This window comes from Branchiostoma belcheri, unplaced genomic scaffold, assembly GCF_001625305.1.
Source record: "Branchiostoma belcheri isolate BF01 breed outbred unplaced genomic scaffold, Haploidv18h27 scaffold22, whole genome shotgun sequence".
In the NCBI taxonomy this organism is placed as follows: domain Eukaryota; kingdom Metazoa; phylum Chordata; class Leptocardii; order Amphioxiformes; family Branchiostomatidae; genus Branchiostoma; species Branchiostoma belcheri.
The window spans coordinates 1,570,535-1,593,260 of record NW_017803713.1 but is presented as its reverse complement, the minus strand read 5'-3'; the positions used below and the strand labels follow the sequence as shown (position 1 = coordinate 1,593,260).

The following is a 22,726-nucleotide window of genomic DNA, read 5'->3' as shown; positions in this document are numbered from 1 at the left end:
TATCTTGACAAGTCCCCCCATTAATAAATCATTTGGAATAATATTATTCTATTTCTGTATTTTGAAGAGGGTCATAAGGGCAGAACTATAAGAAAGAATTGCTAAGACTCTGTTAATATTTGATAAGACGTAGGTAGATTTCTGAAACATTTTGTTCTTCTTTGAATGCCAGTGTCTATGATGATATGGATATGGAAAACCAATAAACATCTTTTGACAATGTTACATCAGATGTGTTTACATAAACATAGGGTGCATTATGCAACTGTACTTTGTGATTTAAGTAATTCTAAGGTAATTTGTGGGTTAAATCAGAGTTTGGTAACTTTAAATTAATGCACTGCATCCTAGTTAGTTAGTGCAACCAGATTGATGACTCCTGAATTTCTGCATCAGGATTTGCAGCATGTTTGGGTATTGCCAATTAATATTAAAATTTTGCCCCTCTTGGTTGGAATGCTCCAAAAATCATGATCTTACCAACTGACTGGTGGCACAGACTTGGTATCAGATCTCAGGTCAGAAAGCATTGTTTGATATTTATGTGGCTAGGGTCTTTCACAATTTCATTTCGATAGTTTGGCTGTTTTGGAGGCAAAAAATATATACACTGGATGCATGACATAATACTTGAGGTTCTGTCCATGGTGCTGGAATTGTGCAGTTCTTGGAATAAGCCTTCAATTCACATCAAGCCAGTTTTCTTTCAAATATTATGGTTACTTGAATGTAAAATTGGATTTTCTCCGATTTATCACCTGTATCAACATGATCTGCAGAGATGGAACCAAACTGACTATCCTATTCCACACAAATCTTGTGACAAATAAAACTGAATGGTTCATATGTCTTCTCCTATCTTTGGCTAATAAAACTTGAGAGTTCACATGTCTTCTCCCACCCATAACTATTGCATTATTAATGCCTATACATGTGGAAGTCATTGGTCTCACTGGATGGAAATCCAGACTGGCACAGGATGTTTTGTAACGACACAATTTCTTGTTTGAGACACACTCTTACAGAATGTGTCCTGTCCTGACAAAGTTAAAATAAATAGATTAAAAAAAAAAGACTGGAGTGTTTACCTGGAGTGTTTACCTATATGTAAGGGCATACAGTGAATTTTGATGCAATTTTATAGACTTAGATTGAAATGAAAGTACTTTCGGCAGTTATAGGGCAGTTCATATTTTCAGTATTGTGATTGTTCTGAAGGAAGGATATTTATAGTGTCATTGGTTGGTCAACAGATGTTGGTATGAAGTGTGTTGTAGTTTTCACAATTATCCGATCCTTTATCTTCATGAATTTCATTTAAAAAGTTTGGAAAGATTTCCTCTGCTATGGGCATCCACTTGTTGATCTTATATAATGGACATGAGTTTATATATGTGAAACTGTCTACTTGCTGAAGTTGCAATTGGCCTAGTGCTACTCTATGAGAGTGGGTGTAACTTCTATTCAGTTGTCTCTTTGTCTCCGGCTAGTCTGTGCATGGTCCTTAGTGATAAGGCAGACAGGTTTTGACATCCATGGAACATCCAGAGAAGGGAGCATCAGCTTTTGTTCAGTATCTGGTCACTTTATCTTAATGTTTCTCCCACACTTGCCAAAGTCATGATTGTTTCATGCCCAAGATGGAAAAGCAATCAGATACTCCCACTGCTGAGTGAGCAAATATCACACAACCTATTGCCCTTGGGAGACGGATCATAGCCAGGGAAGGAGAAAAGGTGGAAAGTGTCTTTATTCATTAGTCAATCAGGTTAACCAAAAGATTGTTAAACTATAATATCGATAATCTAATACAACAATGCAGAAATAGCTGGGATTGTGTCAATTTTTACAAAATTGTTTGAAAGAGTCATATGGTTCAGAAGGTACTACAGGTTTTGTGAAAAGTAGCCATTGCGGCAGTAAAGCAGCTAAATTATGTCCAAAAAGTAAAAAAAAAACTGTTGTTGACGAAAAGTAAATATAATGGTAGCTATGGTTGAAGATGCAAAGATACATGTATGTAAGGTATCACTCTCATTACCATCATCACTACTTTCAGCATGTGACACTAAGCAAGTCTGCCTTTATGTGTAAGACATCATTATCATAGTCATCAGCACGACTCTCAGCTTGTTAAGACCGGAGCTGCCATTTTCTGTCATTGCCTCCTTTCAATTGTTAGCACTAGCTCAACTGTTTGACTTTTGGTTCTGTTGTTCGCAGAGTCTCCTTATTTCAGACAAATCCATCCCATGGTAACCAGGAACAGGCACATCGTCATAGAATACAATTCATTTGAGAGGGACTGTGCTTTGTTTTCGGTACGGAATTGTATAAGTCTTGTTTCAATTCAGATTCATACTTTTTGCAGATCATTAGAACTTGGTGGGATGATGATAAATCTAATTCAAAGTCTCCCTAAAATTTCAGAAATGCTCCTTCGAAGAAGTACACATGTATGTAATTGACCGCCCCCTTAATGGGGAGATTTTGCTTCCTGATCTTATTGTCCTGATCTTTCTGATGTGAAATTTGTAGTGTTTTATGGCCGCCTCTCCCATTTAGCCCCCTGAAGTCAGTGATGGGAATAGGCAGGATTAAATGGAGCGTGGGACATCCTGGCTGCTCCTGGATGTGAGGGATTTGTTAATGGGGAACCTGTACTCTGAAGGGAAGGTTACACTTTTATGTATGTGCTGCCAGACTACTAGTCTGATGTACAAGGTAGGTATGTACAGAGTAAGCAACAATGATGGGTCAAAATACTCCCAGTCCTATCATTAGAATTGATGTTGCAGACTGTACTGGGCAGATTGGCTTGTGGTAGCGTATATGATTTTTGGGTTGAATCCTTTGGGGCTGTCCCTGTGCCAGCCCGTCAGCAATAATTCCTCAGGCTTCGTGAAAATTTCCAATAATTGTACGCTTGAACAATTACTTATGCAGCTCGTGTGGAATTCATCTTCATCTGATATCCCCTGATTTTCTTTTGTGGAAAGAGGCTGCTGTATTTCAGTATGATCAATATGGCCACCATTTTCCTCTGAAGCTGAAGCTGTTCAGTGGTTTGCAAGCCGCTCTTCCTTTGGCACACACGTATATGTAGTTAGTTGAATGCTTAGTGTGGAAATGTAAACGCTTGAAGCCTTTCCAGAGGGGAGTATTTCATGTTCGGACATGGCGCTGTAGCAGAAATGTATTCTTACAGGTACGTACTGTAATGCCAAGTATATTTGTTATACTGTCCCCCGCCATTGAAAGTTGCAATTGCCTATGTACTGCTATCCTTCTCTCTTGTCTCAATACCATATGTGTATTTTTACATACATGTTCAGAAGCATTTCTATTTTACGTCAATTTAACATATTGGGATCCTTTAATCATAATACATTTATTTAATACATTATACATGATCAAATATAAGGATTTTAATGATGGGGCCCTATAGACCGTTTTTCTGATTCTGAATGCACTTGATGATGTTGTGAATTTATTTTTCTCTTACGCAAATATGGGTAATACCTTTATGTAGGATAATGGGAGCCTGAAACCTTAAACAGGCCTGTTATACAGTCTCAATCATTTTGTCAGATTAAACAAGATCCCTTGATGTATTGTCTCCCTATGTTTCTATCTTCTTTTTCCATCCGTGAGTGGTGTGCTACAGACCACTGATTGATAAGTCAGTTGTAATGAGTATGTCCTAATGTCCCAGAGAATTCCTGGTGTTAGGGGTTAATTTCTGTGTAGCATCAGTCTGACATGTTCCAGATCTCACCAGTGCGGACCCAGTGTGCAGAATTTTGATCATGAGAGGCTGTGTGCATGAAGATGCACTGCGGAGTGTGTGGATGTGATGCATTGATTTTAGCTGAGATGGAAATAGATGTCTGCTGTTATAATTAAATGTTAGGGCACAGTAAGTCTTTCCACTGGTTTACATTTCCACAATACATGACTGTACATAATGTATTCCTTGAGGTAAAGCCCAGGGCAAGTATATGTAGAGGTCCTAGATGCTAAGGTAAAATAACTTCATCTTCTGTTCTATCGGTGGCCTCATAGGGCCATTGGAGTATATATGAAAATTATGTACTATTAGTAAACTGAGTATTAGAAAAAAAGGTAGCATATAGTTTCCAGTATGAAGTGTTTCTTTAGGATGGATGAAAATTCCCGATGATTTTTGATGCAGTATTTTTTCAATCAACGCCTTTGTAAATTGATGACCACCCACTATTTCCTGGATTCCATTCAGGATCCTGACTGCTTTCTACCATAATCCCCAGCTTTTTTATGTAGCATGATGAGAGACATCTGAAGAGGAGGTGTGAACAATGACTAACATGCCAAACTCCCACATGCAGCTGGTAATGTGGTATGGAGAGCATCCATGGGGCAGTGATGATGTCATTACAAAATAATATGTAATGTATTTCCCCACAAATATGGACATTCATGAGGGTCCAAACAAAGCTCCATGATTTCTATATTCACCTCAGTAACAGCCCATTGATTAATCAATAGATGCTAATTTGTAAACACCATGCCCAAACAGATGGAGACACTGCATATATGTGTATCATGGGCTTGCAATTACTATATATTGTGTAGATATCCTGCTCATCACAAAATGACATTGGGCCAATTTACACGGGGCAAAAAATATCATTTGGTTTGCATCGGATGACATGTGGCACCACGCCAAATAGTACTTTTCCCCCATTGTCCGTCCATTACGTCCAGTATGTCCAGAAAGGTGGTGTATTGTTTAAAGCTGTTGTCCCTTCACCACTGTATGTACCAACATTGCCTTGTGAAAGCATCATCTAGCAGGAAAGAGGCCACTACATAATATTATTGTAGCCTATTAATTCTAGTAAGATGTTGGCTATGCGTACATGTACATTCAAACACAGAAAAAAGGAAAAGTATAAATAATCAAATAATCAATATATTGCCATTGGATTTCATAAAATAATGTATGACTACTTGCTTCTCTTCACAGTAATAATTACTAATATGCCATGGTTTTAGAAATAGATTTTGTATTAACACAGTTACAATAGATCATGCTTAGGATAGTGTTTCTTGGTTACAGTCCAATCTTCAACCCGTAAGAATAATGTCCTTTCGAGTCTCCTTCCCAGCACCTCCATAGTTGACTGAATACATTCCAGAGAAATGACGTTCAGCCTGATATTTGGACATGCCTATTGGTATTCATGAGTAATGGATCACCACCTGTATAGAGTGTAATGCAGCATATCTCTGATCATCCTCCAGTTAATTTCATCATTATATAAATATTTCATGATGACATGAGTTCTTTTATTCATGCCAGCCTGAATTACACACAGTCATGGACAATTATGAGAATGTACCAGACTGTTCAATAGCTTTTGGCAAATTTTCATTGATTCATTTCCCTGGTCCTTATTTATATGTGTATATCATTATTCTACATCTGAAGAAAGAAATAGTTATGTGGTTGTTGCCTCCCATAATACAATTGTTCAACCTACAAGTTATAGATCATGAATATTTATGATTATTAATTTGTTAGCAATGTAATTGTAAGCACAATTGTATATACACACAAATATTTTAGGCACTAGTACTCAGTAGTAAAGCACATGTACTTGCCATTAACAAATGGGAATCAAACAGGTTTTTTCTTGACATCATTATTCGTTATGTCTGCTGTAACAGTGTTACATTTATGGCTGTGTGACATGTACAGTTATGGTGTTAGGGTGGACTTCTACCCAAATATAGACATGAACAAAATTTATCTATGTATGATTTTGCTGTGATGTTTATGAGTAAGTTACATGAAACAAATGGTTCATAAAGTTCCCATACTGGTCCAGTTTGCCATTCATTTTTTGACATTTGCCCTCTTCTCTCTTTTCTGTTCCCTACCTGTGCTACCACAGTCGACTCGAGTCACAGCTCACCTCCAGTGAGGAATGCATCACACCTGTACCGGAAGACAGGTGGGTCCTTTGCTGTTGTTTTTGATAGAAGACCGTTAGTCATTATCATGCCAATAGTACAGTTAACAGTGATCTGTTGCCTGTATTGTTTGCTGCACAAATCCCATTACTTTCTTTTCCATTATTATGTGTGTGTGCATGTGTATTTGTATGTGTGCCTGTGTGTGTGTGTATTCTTGCTTCAGTTCCTCTGAAGATATTCAGATATGTTAATAGTACAAACTAGACTGAGGTGGTCTATGAATCTTTTCGGAACCTCTTGGATTGGGGCTATCGGGGATATTTGGGTTCTATTGATATATGAGCCCCCAAGATACCTATGCCCAATGCCCTTTTTATGGAAAGGTGCAACACACCTGGAGCAGTTCACCACTTACATCATTCACTTTTAGATTCTGTCAGCTTAGGAAGTATGATTTATGTATCATGGACGTATGTAGTTCTAAAAAAATAAGGTTTACAAAGTATTCTGTGACAAACCACACACATACATGCACATGCACTACAAAGAAAGGCAACAAAAACCAACAGACTGGAATGGCTGGATCTAATATCCCTGTAATAGCGGTATCAGACATCTGTGTTCTAGTATATTAACTCTGGGATACCCAATGCCCAATACCTGTAGGCTGGGATTTCCTTGCACTGCTTCCATGCCACTACTTGGAAATGAATGTGCCTGAGGTGAATGCAGATGTGGTGACATGTTACTGTTATTATGTTTGAGATCTCATTTGCTAGTAAAGAGTATTGATTTTTGAGAGTCGCTGCAAGCAAATGAACTGACGGTTTCACCTGATAGGAGTTGACATTTGTATAGAGAATTTGCATGCATAGTTGGATTTAGTATGGACATCTCTCACTGCTACAAAATATATGCTGTGCAACAGCTGATGGGGTGTCTAGCCAAGGTGTAAGTCCTGGTTTAAGGACTTGAGTTTTAGTCATTTGGGGGATGTTGAGATTGACAAGATGGCATTTTGATCAATCTTTTTATACACTGTTAGAAACAACAGGTGGCTATAATGGGCCTTACATGTAGGTGTGCTAAAGCAAACCAAACAACAAACAAACAAACAAACAAATGCACATAAAAAAATGAACTTTTGCACCAATGTTAATAATTACAGTATTAAAGCAGCTATGATTTTCATGCACAATATGGAAGAATATGGTCTGAATATATTAACATACCATAATGTAGATTTACTGGTACCAGGTCCACATTTTTCGATATGCCGAGTACGTATATATACATTCTAATCAATAGTTCTTTAAAAAAAAATGCAGATGCTTGCTAACATGAGGCCATGCCAAGTTCTGATTTGAATGGAACAGCTTGATGAATGTTGGTTGGAGGGTACTTCTATTGTGGTTAAGAAACAGTAATGCCAGTTAACACACCAACCTACTATAAAGGGTAGTCCCTTTTGTGTGAATGTGCCATATGGAACCTAGCATTCAGAAAGGATTGGTCACAACATTATTGTGGAGTAGTGTGAAGCCAAGTAGTACTGATCTGGTTATTTATAAATGCTCTAACTATAATATCATCTTCCCACCCCTTCAGCATATTCTAGTGCCTATTACTGTGCAAATAGCATTGCACTGTGGTAATTAGGAAGTACGTCAGCATTGAGGCTGGAGCCTGAACTGCCGACAGCATTATATCTCCGTCATTGGTGTGGCGCCATTTGCGTACTTCGCTTATCGCCACCTCTATCACTCGGTCCATCCGCAGGCTGACGCTTCAGGTGATTGTATATGTGACCTCACATCACTCGGTCTGTTCCCAGATGGACACTTTGGCCCGTTCACAGACTGATGCTTCAGGGTGGCTGTATGGGAAGCATGTTATCTGACATATATACGGGTGTTGTCTAAATATCACTGACAACCTTTACTGTGCTAAGAGCTGTTTGTCAGTAACAACAGTGCAGTTGAATCAGAACTTCATCCAGTCAAACCAGTGGCAAGAAGTTACAAAATGCCCCTCGGTCGAACCAGGAGAGCTTTCAGCATCCAGGCCTCTACCCCTAACTCCCTGTCTGTGAACCTGCTGGCCCTACGCAGGAAGTAAGTACTGTCTTTGTTCATATGGATTAAAAAGAGGATTCCTAGTGGGGAATTTGATAGTGTCATGGTAATTTTGTACCAGAAACTTTGCAAGCATATTACAAATGTTTACAGGTGTGCTGTGTAGGTGCATTATCAAGTACCGTTGATGAGAAAATTGCTACTTACTTTTACCACTGGACTGTTGCCATAGGCACAAATCTGCTTTAAGTAGTTGCCTGGAGGTGCAAATTAGAGTCAGCATTTCTTGAAGAGGCAGATTATGAAGGATGTCGTCCCCATGCAGCTTAGAACAAATTGGGGGCTGATGGTCGAATGCGAGATAAAAAAGGTCTACCCCTGGGTGCCTTGCCTAGTGTCTGTACATATAGGTACATGTATAGGTTAAGGTATGGATTGCCTGTTGCAGTTGAAAAACATAGTACTGAAAAGTAAATTATAAGTATGAAGCAGGTCAAACTCAAGGCAAATTTAGGATATTTTGATAGGGCAGGAAGTCTTGGTTATGGCTTCCATTTTTCAGCCAAATCAGGGTCACCCCTACTCTTTGATATGCTGAGGTCTGCTTCAGAAGCCTCCACCCCAACAGGAAATTGATCAGTAGTTTGATGTATGTCATGAATGATAAAAATACAAGAACCTGTCATAGGTTTGATCTACAAGTTTTCATGTTCACTCCCTCAAGTCTATCACAGATCCCCTCCCCCTGTCAGGATCAACTGACAATGTACACATGATTTATTGTGTCCCTCCCACTAACAGAAAGGAAGCAGGTGAAGCAAGACCTCCCAGGTGTAACGTAATTCTCCTGTCTCACTGTGGGTTAACAATACTCAAGTTTCCAGACAGAAGGAACTGGATGGCCTTTTGTATAAACATGTGCTGAGCTAAGCTTGTGAACTCCCTGTACAAAATGGCATACTACAGCAATACCCGCCATTTAAGCGTCCCCACTCTTCATTTCAACAACGGACTTGGTTTCAGACGGCGCAGAAAGTGAGTAAACATTGTCTCGGCTCTTATAGACCTTGAGTCTGCACGGTGCCTGGGCTTAGTTTTCATGGCAGGTGGATTCACCTGGGTTTTAGAGCTCTTGTGCCTGTCAGCTATTTTCAGGAACATTCAATACTTATGATATAGGTTACTGTGAAATAATCAATTAGGAAAGTCCTTGTAGCTTGCTTAGCAGCTGTATCTTTTCCAACATCCCATAGCTGCTACTGTTTATGTATCAAGCAGCAATGTTTATGTGAAAGTAAAGACACAGTTTTATTTCCAGATCTTTGGTATAAACGTACAGCTGAAAGTTTGTATGCGGGGGTATAAAGTTCATGTCTCTAGCCTGAAGGTAAAAATATTATAACTCAGTATACGAGCGATCTCTGTTTTTGTTTACATCATGTACATGCAAATTATTTGAAGCCATATGCAAACTATTGGCGTGCAAATCAACCAACCGTCACCCACGTTTTGCATACCACAACGTCATGGTGATGGCTCGTATTATAGAGTGTCTACTTTTCAAAGAAGAATCGGATTTTTGCATGAATTACAAAAAGGCATGCGGTACCTGCTAATGTGTGGTACAGGGTGCTCACAGGCTATTGGCTCTGACCTCTACCATTGGTACTGTGGCAGTACATGTATCCCAGTATTGTTGTGCAAGCTATTTTGTTACTCATGTCTTGAGCTTGGAAGGCTGGTAACTGAATGGGGGCTCTTTTCCGTAGAGCGAAATCGACCGTTTTAATTATACGTAGAGCGTAGACGGACCGGTCTAATTCAACGTAGAACGTAATTGGCACATTTTGCATAGAGTGTATTGGCCGTTTTAATTCTACGTAATGCGTTGTAGCCACTTGGAATTTGTCGTAAAGCGTAATCAAGAAGTTTCGGAATTCAGCTTAGAGCGTTGTCAGGACCCTCCCCCCCTCATGCCGGCCCCCTGAAGAAAAGGAACAGTGGAGGGTAGGTAAGGTACTAGTTTAGTTAACTGTTTTATCGTATTTAAAAGTCATTTTGAAAGACTCTACTTTTACTGTCATGTCACTTTCAGTTTCATGCTTAAATGTCTAAAATCCAACAGAATGGGGATTACTGTAAGGCTGTATAGATGTTGGTACCACATTTTAAACTATGGCCACAGGCTGTCTAACACCTGTATATGCCCCAGCTGTGACCCACATACCTTCCTGTTTCTATATTGTTCAGGTGTACACAGGACCAACAAGGAGAAGTCGTAGACATCATCCCTCCATGAAATAGCTTGTTATTTTGTAATCTTTTGGTGTATTTCAATAGAGATATTATGAGTCAAACTTTGTTTTTATCAGCAGAATGATTTGTGGTGTCACTTTGTATTTATCAAGCTGTCATGTGCAGGCGTTTAGTGTCTTGTTACCATGGTTTGTTTACTTTGATGGCCAGCAGGTCATTTGCCTTAGCCTGGGTACCATCCCCAGTAGTATATTCGCAAACTCTATAACTGTTATAGAGTTTGCGAATATACTACTGGGGATGGTACCCAGGCTACATTTGCCTGTACATGTAGGTCAATGACCAGGCAAATGACCTGCAGACCAGACAAACAAGATTTATTTTCCTGCAGACTGTCTAGGGGTAAAAATAGATAGGACTGCCTGGGTCTGACCTGCCAGCTGGAGGTATAAACAAAAACACTCTGTCCCAACTTTTGGGTCAAACAGACCATTCTATTATGAAGTAGGGGGTGAAAAAAGTGAAAAATCCTTTTAAATTAAGCAATAAAAATATGCGACAACCTGCTAATGCACTCCAAAACACAAAGAGACTCAACAACTACCCACATACCAAAAATCATACCAAACCATCCCCCAGATTTTCCAAACATTCAACACAAAAAGTCCAACATTAAACATTTTGTAAATATCAAACGCAAACAGCTAGGGGACCCAAATTTAAACCACTAAACCATGGTAATAACAACTACATGCTACCTTAATATCGCACAAACAGTCCATAACGCGAAAACAACAGAATAAAAAATTAAACTGCAGTACCAAGGTCAATCACCAGGGGCTCAAAGTCAACCTACACAATCTCCAAGGCCCCATCCATCAATCTGCCAAATATCGTACAGTTCCTTCTCACCGATCTTCAGATATCAGACCAAACATGAAACGGAGTAAAAACAGTACCCCCATTTTCATGGAGAGTAAAAAGACCTGTAGGGCTCTGACCCTTGACACCAATACCTGAGTGTACAGATAACATGGTAGCTGTCACATAATTTCATGATTTGCATTTCCCTGGGTGCAACATTTCCAGTTCTTTTCCTGATAGGTGGCTTGTAGTCATTTTTATGCTAAGTTGTATGTACCCTGCCATTCTATGTGTATATGTTGAGGATGGTCCTTTAGGATTCTTTCTACTGTAGCTGCTCACCCCTCTATCTGCATGGAACAGATGGCACAGGCTAAGGCAGGTTCTGGTTGATATTACTAGTGCTCATGCATCTACAAGTTGATCAGCAACTATAGCAGCAGTAGAGTTAAGCTCTTGATCTCATTTCGACAGCAGGAACTACAGAAAGTGCCTGCAGAGGTCGTGATCCGTATTAGATCTATGACAGGATGGGGACGGGGGACATTATGTTGTAGGGCCATGTACTAGACACATAAAGATACATTGACAAAATATACTATCTATTTCTAAACCACATAGAGTTTTATATCAGTTTTACAGTGTCATGTAATTCATGTGAGGAATCTGATTTTGCATCTTGATATGTCTTTGGTCTAAAGAATTATTTGTAATGACAAAAATGTTTATCATATACGTAATAAAAATCCCTGAAATACGGACAAAGGTTAGCTGATGATGCATATGAATTCCAGAGATGGTGTTTATTTGATGCATGACAACGATGTACATTAAAGCAGAGGTATGAATTTTACCTCAGACAAGTCATTTTCTTAGGTTTGAAAGGACTGTTCTTATCCTAACATCAGCTATTATTCTTAGGTCACGAGTTAGTCCTATTTCAAGGGGTCAGATATCCAATGAATGACTCTTGATGTGAGTACACTCTATCCATCCCGACTGTCTGCTAATGCGCTGGCCAGTCCTCGAGATGAAAGTGCCTGTAAGCTGGGGTCTTCTCCAAAACCTAGAGTACCACAACCAGTACTTCAGAAGTGTGTAGGTACAAAGTACCGAACTCAGTATCTCAGCATGATTAAAACACCCCTCAGGGAGATGTGTTTCTGTGAGATTTTAGTTTTAAGGATAGAGCACCATCGAAGCCTTGCCAAAGTATTTGTACATCGTTGTACCAGTAAAAACTTTATCAAGAAAATCCATTACTTTGGCCTGATGTTTACTTAATGTAGTACATATAGAATACTACACAGTGTATTCCGTATCGCCCGAGGTACCAGCCTGACCCACGGAATACAGTGTGTTTATTATCATATATTATATTTTATTTATGTCATACCCACCCAAGAAAACAGACATTTCGATGCAAAATGTGCCGAAATTTGGTGAATCTAAACAAAAAGTGTAACAGCATCTATTCCAACATCCAAATTCGGTGTTCAAAGTTTTGGAAGCGGTGCACTCGGTGCGTGCAAGACACGTTCGAATTATTCTATGGAACTTATGGAACCCCGGGCCGTACTGCTAGTTATCACATGGGCCAGAACACGCATATCGAACATAATCGCAGCCCAGGTATGACATAATGGACTCATACTCTACAAGTATATAATGGAACCTAAACCTTAGAATAACCCCACAGCTGGACATAGTTTAATAAGCTTTCAGTAGGCAGTCTGATCTCACTAGTCCTTTCACATACAATGCATATTTCATTATCTCCATTACCATTTACTTCCCCCTTTCACAGAATTTTATCTCCCTTGATGGGATATGAGGCACTTGTCAGGAGTTATTGAAAGCCTTTAAGGTCAAGTGCAAGAGAGGGGTTAGCAAAGTAAAGCCCAAAATAGAACCTCTATTTAGAATGTAATTGCTCTGCAGGTGGGCACAGGCTGCTGCCAGCTATTAGTATTAGGAGGAAGAGTTTGTCTATGAGGGCTTCAGGCTTGTCTGTACTGATTGTTCACAGAGTTAGTATATTGTATATCTTGCGATACCTGGTGTCACAGCAATGGTTAAAACATGACTGCCGTCATGAAGAGAAGTGTGCGTCTATGCTGACCATCTTCTCAAGAATGTATCTGTTTGTCAGTTGCCACCAACCAAGGGTAAAACTAAAAGCCAACAGTACAGCTTCCAGCCTGAACAATGCTTGTTTGTTTGTTTGTTAATTGATTTTATCAGGGGCTTGTATTGACTGTAGTAAGTTTAAGGTTTTTATGTGTCAAAAGTCCAAGACAGCAACACAAACACAGCAACATACATTTAAATCTGCTGTTATATACTGGTAATACATGTATTTGGGAAAGTTGACTCAATCTGCAAATGCCTCATTAATCACAGCATCAAATTTGAATAAAAACATACATGTAGCACGTAATGTCAATATTTTGTCTGTTTTCATGGTGATATCGTTAACAATTGAGCAGGACAGTTTTCATCATTTAAATCAGTTCAGCTCTACTCAATACAGATTTCTACAAAGAGCAATAAAGAGTAGAATTGGAAAACAATGCAAAATAGTAATTATCCTTTAAACTTTCATATTTTGTACTGTTATTAAGGTCAGACACATTTATTTAACCTTGAAGGGTGTCAAAGTTCATTGTCTGTGGATGAGTCAGCGCTCCCAAATGGAGTTTTCATGTGGTCAGGGTAGCCTTTTTGGCTGTCAAGACAGGTGTTTGTAAAGTAAACAACTCTGTTTGCAAAGCATTCAGTTCTAGACCCTGAACAGCCATTCAGTATCGTGCCGTATGATATATACCATGCAGTGTTTCTTCAAGAAGATATCTCCATATCTAAGTGTGGATGGAGCATAGCAGGAAACTATTATTGTTACAGTAGTAAAATGTATTTCCATATAACTAACATTAAGTGGTACTACCTGTATGGAAGGCAGACTGACCCTAAGCCATGAGGGTGGGGGATTCTATTCAGCTTGAATAGGTTAGGACAGCCTTTATTATGCAAATAGGACAGCCACCAATGGGAGAGGGGCTTGGGTATAAGGGGCGTGACCATGAGAGGTGTGGCTATGTGTATCACCCGATGTGTCGTGCCACCTTATTGTTGTGTTACTCACCTGAAACAGAATGACCTAGCGGCTTGCCAGCAAGCATGCCTTGTTTGAGAATGAGTTGATTTGCGGCAGGTTTTGGGTGGATACATGACTAGCATGGTGTTCTATACCATGGAAAAGGGTTTGAGGAAGTTTCGGCGGAGATTGTCCCTTCCAGTTGCTAAAAGGTGAGAGGATGTAATCTCGAAATGTAGTCATGGTGGAAAATGATTTACATAGCAAACTTCCAGGTGCTCAAAACAGGGAAATACAGGCAGAAGAGCTGCAAATATTTCCACTGTTACTTCCTTGGTTCTCCTTCTGTTTGTATTTCTGTGTAGTCACTCTTTTAATCCTCCATTAGTGCATATTTGTTAGAATGTAAAAGGTGAAACAGTAAATCTCACTTCATTAGTGACAGCAGAGATTTATACAGAGCCAAAGGTTCCATTAGGTGGACTTGTAATTATGGTAACCAGGCTGGAAAAGTAATGGGTTTGTATGATTGTGCCGATGATTGGCCTGCATTCTGTTCTTGTTGTCATGTGAAATGTTGGCACAGTCAGTTTCTGTGGTGATGCTTTTGTATCCTTGGGCCATGTTGGTTTAATTACTAAGATTTTAAACAGAACAGGAGTCAAAACAAACCAGGCACGAGAAAGGGGGAAACGAAGTAGGACTGGTGGAGGGGTACTTCATACTGACAGCTGTGGATAGAAACTACTTGATAAACTAACAGTATTTCATTGTATTTATTTTCATATGTGTAGTGATTGTTCATTTTGTCGTTCTTTTTTATGTCAAAGAAAGCTTGTTTCTTGGACACACTGTCTCTTAATTGCCTTTATTTAAGTGTGGTTGGAAACGCCACAGAAATATCAGGGCTGGTATGTGTATATCATTCTGGTACTTTAATTTTAAGAAAGAAGTCTTGACTTCCCAAAAGACAATATCCTACACTGTTGCACACAAAGTTGCTATTGGTTGATTGCTGGAACTTGTAGAAACAGAAAACTAAATTAAGCACATATAGCTGCATTCTAGTAAAACAAACAGTACTTAGACCACCATTTTAGACCAAATTTGAAAGTAATTTTTCTGCATAGTTGAACCCTGCTGACTCTTACTGTGATCTGTAGCACAAGACGTGTCTTGTTTACAGGGGGAAAGTAACTCCTTCCCAACAAAGGAAACAACCTGCAGGTCTTGACGTAATGTAAGGCAACACTATCCTCTAGCCATTCAAACAGTCACACACCCCCAAGCAACTAATTTTCCTGCAGCTGGTAGCTCTAATGTTCAGGCGATGACAGCTGCTGTTGTTTTGGAAGTAAAGATGAAATTGAGACATAAATCAGTTACTGATTAACACTTTTCAGTTCAGAAGTAGAAACAAGTTCTTCATCATGTCAAAATTATAGGATCTAAAGTGATCGTTTATGATGTCCCTGAGGACAGTTACTCATGTGACCGAGTGCCTGAAAGAAGGAGACTGATCCAATTTGCAAGTGGATAATTACTTCTTGCCTAGAAAGGAAAAGGTCTATCGGCTTTTGACCTCATGCAATGGGACACCATCATAATCTAACAAATTCAACGTAAATGTACAGTCACACATACCTCAGCAACAGTCCTCTAGGTCATACTTAAGTGTTGTTTTTTAACTGGACAGGACACATAACAGCCACACAAGTCTTATCCAAGCCATAGAATCATAGCTGGAAAAACAATTATTAGAAAACTTTGTATAGTTGTCTGTTATGTCCTAAGCATCTGCTATCCTATTAACACGTAACAAACTTGATCCAGAGTATTATGTGTAGATATACCTAAAAAAATGCTCAAAAATGAATGTGCCTATGCCGTGACAACAAGGAAAACCACCTGTAGGCCTTTGGCCGCCATGCGACTGGACAGCGCTCGACTGGATTATAGTTACCTGAACAGACCATTCTTTAATTTGTAAGGTCAAAATGTGACCAGCAGGTCAGAATGATGATGCTGGTGCTTGATTTTCACATTCATACCTGTAACAGCCAAGGAACTGTTTGTTTCACATAAGCAATAGACCACCTCAAGGCATAACATGCAAAATATGTACAGTAAGTACAAGACTTACACAGTAAGTCCAGACTGCTACATGTAAGTTTGATCCACACTGGGATGGCCCACTACTCTTATTGATAAGTGTGTTGGGTTCTTTAACTTGAAGTGCTCTAGCTTGGCTCTCTCAAATATTCTCTAGGCGTGCCCTCACTTGTTTATGATGCTTTAAATATTGATGGTAATGTTGTTTTGTGTTACTGCAGGTCAGATCCTGGTGGCCCTATCAGTAAGAAGCTGAAGAGGTAAGAATTAAAGCTTGTATGTGTTGGTAGAAGACATTGGGTATTGAACTAATAATTAAAACTTAACCATTTGTTACCATTTTCCTTCACTTGCCTGCTTGCAGACAGTTGAAATGAAACTGGCAGTAACATGTTTGGATAGAGGAAGTTCTGTTAGTAAAATTTAGAAAAGAATTAACTTTCAATTTGATGGTGCATGTATGATAGGCTCTTGTGAAAAATGTGCATTCATTTCCAACATTGTATTGTATAGATATACACCTAAAGTATAAAGCAGAACATGCTACATGATCATTGTAAATTGAAACAGATTTTTTGCTTTAAACAAGCAAACAGCATATTTGTAATAAAAAGTAGTTCTCTTAGATTCACTCTGATTTGCCAGGATTACCTGTAGACTAGTTCTAGAAAAGTCATATCCCATATTCATAAACAAAATTATGTATACTGGTAAGCACAAATTCAATTTTTGAGCAATTGTAAGTGTAACATATACCCTGGAAAAATACAAAAAATGTGCCAAGTGTTATCTTTGTAAATCAGGTAATTGTATTTAAGGAAGCGGTGTTAGATAGTTTGTTTTGACCTGAAAAGTGATATGTACAAGTTACACAAATACTACAGGATTGACCTTTGCCCTTACTTATATACTACATACTATATACCACAGGGTTTATCAACATTATTAGAAGTCAAATGTCATTGAATGAAAAAATACAACCCTCTGCAAAACATGATTGGCTATGTGTTCCCAGGAGAGTTTTGTTTTATGGCCACCTAGAAAGATCCAATTAGGATGACAGCAGCCAGAGACTTCACTTATGTTCATTGCAGATGTTGTTTTGGTATTGAAAGCTCTATGAGTCATGTACACATGTATGGTGTGATATTATGTGATGGGGTGTCATCCTTTATTTTTGTACGTCATGTTATGGTTGACTTTGAGTAACAATTCTACTTCTGGTTTCTCTGGGAAGAGGAAGTTAGCTACAGACATGACAAAAATTAGAGGAGAGTGACAAAGGATAGGAGAGTGCAGTTTGTTATGATAATGTGTTAAGCTTTTATCATATCATGTTTCCAGGTTTAATCATTGCTTCTGATAACTTGTTTGATACTTATGTCAACTATCTATAACTAAAGTAGGAATAAAATTGTTTCTGAACAGTTACCTGATATACATGTAGATGTATCGTCATGTGAAACCCTGTTTACCTTTGACAAGATTTGGGTCTCTGACTGAGTTTATATGGGTGTGTTTTTTTTAATTGCATAACTGGCAAAGTTACAGTCGGATTGAAGTGTATTTGTATTTGGCATGTGAGTAGGTTTTGTTTGCATATGCCAAGCTGTTCCATAAAGAACATGCCAGCTGTTCCATAAAGAACAAATTCTACATATGCTATGCTCGAGCAAGACAGGAGTCAACAAGAGTATAAAAATAAATAAAAGATCAGGAACTGCAGCCTTGTCCTCATTTTGTTTATGTGTGGATCGCCCTTGATAATTCCAGGAAACACTGGAGGATGGAAGTACATAAGCTGTGCCTTAATTCCTTCCAGTTCTAACTTTGAATTCATTTGTGGAAACTCTGCTGTTTTGACTGTGACTTACCATTTAGTAAATGGCTGAGATGTTTGCTGGTACTACTAGCCTAGTTACAGTATTAGACAGGAAGTCTCCCATGAGATAGATTGGAATCAATGTGTCTATTTTTGTGTACACATTTGTAGAAATATCTCTTGACATTTAATCTGGGTGGGCATATTACTTAAAAAATGTAAGGATATATAACAACATTGTAATTTTCACATCCGTTGCAAACTGAGTTCCATGACCTGGTTTGTTATGATTAAGATTTTCTCTCTGTACACAGGCAGCACATCAGAAAAACATGAAAAGCCTGTACATTATCTACCTGGGGATTTCGTGACAATTGGCTTATTCTCACAAAAAAAACATAGGCCCTTTGCTGCATGGATGTACATGTATTTTCCCTCTCTTCAGTGTTCTAGCCACTATTGTCAAATTGCATTATTCCCCAGCTCAAATGTTTGTCCGTCAATTTCAGTGTGACAGTTTTGTAATGATGCAGAACTGTTACCAGGTGTGCCCCTCCCAGGTTCTTTGGTGTCGTGAGGAGCTAATGGTGAATAGCTAACAAATATTTGAGCCTCATTAACCAAAAGAGATGCTTTGACACAACAGTGCCAGCCTCACTTGGTCAAAGCTAGTGGCAGCATGTCAAAGGTCACCACACACCTGTGCCCTGAACCTGTTGGCTTCATCTTGCTTGTATCACTCCTTCAACAAAAATGAAGCTTACATTTGTGTATTAACCCAGTAGATATAAGATTCTTTCGTACTTTTACCTTTTGCTCAAACGGCTTAGGTAAGACAGAAGTAGAGGGCCCAGTCTTGTTGATATGAAATACATGAAAAGGCTCCATAGGATAGCCAATTATGAAACCAATTATTGTTCCACCCTCATACTACATGTATTGTCTGGAAGAGCTGTCTCATTCTTGACGCTATCTCATACGTGTTGTTTTTGTTGTTGGTCCCTTTCGTGCGTAAGTGGTTCACAGGGCAGCAAGTTATCCTTGCTATTTCCCAAACGTAGATAGTTTTGTTCCAATGCCATTGCATCAAGATGCACATCTATATCAGCCATCAAATTCCCAAGAATGCAGCCCCCAGTCTAATCAGTGCTGTTGCTTTGAGACTGCACGTCATTTCCAGTACCAGATTCTGCATAAGTCTTGAATATTCACTGTCTTGCACTACCTGTTAGCTGCACGTTGGTTTTGACTTGAGAGACGAATTGTGATTTAGCCTTACTGTACAGTATATCCTGTCACAAATCATGGCATTTCGGAACTGTTTGTCACGATGCAGGTGTGATTTGTTTCTTGACGTTCCTTTCTTGGGGGGGGGGGAAGGAATCATAATGCTGATCATTGACAAACATTGGAAACATTAGACTTGTTATAGCACCATACACAGGGTAGATTGGGATTTGCAATGCCTGGTATGAACAGGGTCTAAATGCAGAACAGTACTTCAATCTGTAAATGATATCGAGGGAGAGTTAGGACACATATCAAATTGTTGATGTGTAGTTATTGACATCATCATGCTAATTGAAAATTGAGTCTAATAGATCTCCATGTTGTCCACCCCTCTGATTAGTAGTATGGCAGCTTGATGAATAGTTCATGTTATACCTTCCATGATTAACCAACAGTTACTGTATATTTCAACTCAGACTCGCATTGTTTGTAGGTAGCTCAGAAAAACTGTCAGATGAGGTTAAGAGCAGTGAAGAGAAGGCGAGGGAAAGGCTGGATGCCATGGAAAAGCTTGTCTGACAGGTACCTGGAGTAATAATATGTTAGCCAGGGTTTAGTGGTACCAGTTGTTCTCTACTGTGTGACCTTTTATTGACAATGTGCAAGTCTCAGGTTAGCTTTTCAGAAACAGCCCCTTCGCTTTCAAAGAGTGACTGTAATGCTTATGTTATGGTTGTTAGAATACTGGTACACTGCATCATTTACTACTGGCATGAGTGTTTCTACCATACCTTCTGTCTCCCCCAGCCCCCGTGTGCCACACAGCAAGCACTCGTCTGCAGATGAGGGCCCCAGCATGGTAGAGAAGGGGACCAGTGGTGACCGCACTCCCGAGATGCCGGAGAGGGCACACACAGGCCACAAGGGCAACAGAAGTAATGGCAAAAACTCTAAGGTAGCCAAATACGTTGCTAATCCCAAATTCCTGCACATTTATACTATCACGACTGTTAGAAGTCTTTTTTGAAAGACTAAATGTACAAATAATGTCGGTTAAAACATATCATATTCAATATTGATTATATTATATGTATATCAAGTCTATTATATTTTACTATGCTATATTTTGGATATTGATAGAGAAAAAGAAAAGAAAAGCGTGATAATAAGTATTTTCAAATCATGGTTTTTTAAACACATAACCTGTGTGAACTACGAAATTCAATGTAAATAAAGGGTAAGGTGTTAGTTCATATTGAAAATCTAACAGAAAATCTTTGCAATATCTTTACCAATTTAGATAACAGACATCAGCTGTTTTGGTAAAACATGGTTTCATTAGAAGAAAGCTCTATCAATGTATCTTGTATGTTGCCTAATGCTTTCTGAATGAGATGCTCAAGTGGCAGGTGTTACTGTAGACATATCTCTCATAATACAAGACTGATGTCAGCATGCTCATTTTGTAGGATTTGTATCACCATGTTGTCATGCCTGAGTGCTTGTACATGTATGTATGAATGGTTGATGAAAGCATGATGATTGCTGCATGACATATTAGTTGTGACAGTCTGTAGGTGGACCCAGGATTGTCCCCAGGACCCAGGTAGAAGTCAAAGGGCAAGTTTTACAAAACAAATGGCAATTGCAGTTGTTGACATTTCATTGGGGCCGTTATTACCATACAGTCCTACCTTAAAATTGCACTAGCCATATTTCAAACTCGATAACATGGTGCCAAAATACATGTATGGCATTTCATTATCTGTTGTAAAATTTGGAATGAAACTTTCTCCACATCCATAATGTAGAAGAAGTCAACTTTCCTACAGAGTCAAAGGTAATAACTGAACCCTGGGGACATCTGTGGAACATGCTTTATGTTATAACCAAGGAGCTTAAAAACTAGCTCATAATATTATGTTCTCCATGTTCCAGTCCAACAGGTAATGTTTTCACATCACATGTTCATTGTACATGTATGCATGGAGCATGCCACAGCGGTGCTTCTGCCTCAGTATTGTCATGTACTGTAAGACACAACAACTAATTCACTGCTCAGTACTAAATCTGTTTCGTATTGTCTTGCAGAAATCATCAAATTGGTACAATGTAAGTGTTACCTATATTAATTGTAACTATCGCACCCTCCTTCCTGTACTGTAAGCTTAGTAGAAGGTGAAGTTTATAGAAGGTGTGACGTGCTTGTGCCGTATCATAGCAGCGCTATTTGTTCTGCTTTCCTCTTGCATGAAAGCTACTAACAATAACATGTATCACGTAACCTTCACTCAAATAATAGTCACAGTTGTTCTTTGAATAACTCCATTTTCATTTTTCACGTTGTTTGTATGTAGAATATAAGAGAAAGTGAAAGTAAGCCCAGGTCGTGAGCTTATTAAATACCCATTTAGCCACAATTAGGGCCACAAACAAGTATTATTTAACTTAAAGCACTCCATGGTTGAGTTATGTCACTAGTTGAACCTTGAGTGCTAAATGTTAATGTTCAACACACGTTATCATGAAGTAAAGTTTTGTGAACCATGTGTGATACAACACCAATGCATAAAGAAGAATTCCATGTATAATCATAACACATGGTTGACAAACATATTGTGCATAACAATCTAGGGTCATTTTTTCAGATCCTGTTAAGATTGAAAACAGGCTGGCCTGTCTTATCCAAGTTCTCAGAAACTACTTTCTGGAGATATGTCAGTCATCTGCTTAGGCTTATGTTCTTCTATGTTGCGACCTGGGACTTCCAACTGTAGCCAAAAGTTGATTCTGGGCATGTCCTGAGATGACCAGACTCAAAGAACCTGGTTTGGGGTGAAGCAGCTCACAAACAGGATTTAACTCCATTACATTGTATGCAGAGTCATCCATTTTACTGTATTTTCTCCAGAAATAAAAAAAAAAGCATCTCTACACCCTTTTATGGTCCCTGTCTTAGGAGGGTCTTAAACATAAAAGGCCACAAAAAAATTACCCTTAGGCTACTACTCTGTAATACCTCTGTAACACGTGTAGTTTTACTTAAATGGTAGTTTTACAACAAATCTTCCTGTAATAGTTTATCAGTTTTGTACTCCTTCCCTGTAGATGCTGCATCCAACGTACAAGTCAAAGTGTGAAGATTTCCACAAGCTTTTCAAGCATTTGCCTGAGACAGAAAGATTACTTGTAGGTAAGTAATATCCTTCACAAATCCTGCACGAAAGTGTGGAAATATTGTTTTTATCATTGCATTTCCCTTCTCGATACCGTGTATACATGTAGTGATGTTGTCCGAACCCACTGCCG

At 38.9% G+C, this 22,726-nt stretch overlaps 1 protein-coding gene across 9 annotated transcripts in view; it reads left to right on the top strand.

The window, feature by feature from the left end:
• The window catches only part of LOC109470276 (GRAM domain-containing protein 1B-like), a 56,012-nt gene that overhangs the window by 14,504 nt on the left and 18,782 nt on the right, over positions 1-22,726 (top strand). For 5 of the 9 annotated variants that reach the window (XM_019769162.1, XM_019769166.1, XM_019769165.1 and 2 more), the window contains 5 exons: positions 5,940-5,999; positions 16,587-16,625; positions 20,225-20,372; positions 21,509-21,529; positions 22,526-22,610. In XM_019769162.1, the coding sequence (XP_019624721.1) occupies positions 5,940-5,999; positions 16,587-16,625; positions 20,225-20,372; positions 21,509-21,529; positions 22,526-22,610 (353 nt within the window). Of the gene's footprint in view, positions 1-2,705; positions 2,725-5,939; positions 6,000-8,947; positions 9,072-14,285; positions 14,466-16,586; positions 16,626-20,224; positions 20,373-21,508; positions 21,530-22,525; positions 22,611-22,726 lie in introns of those variants that run through there. The other 4 variants (XM_019769171.1, XM_019769169.1, XM_019769170.1 and 1 more) reach the window with 4 other exon arrangements.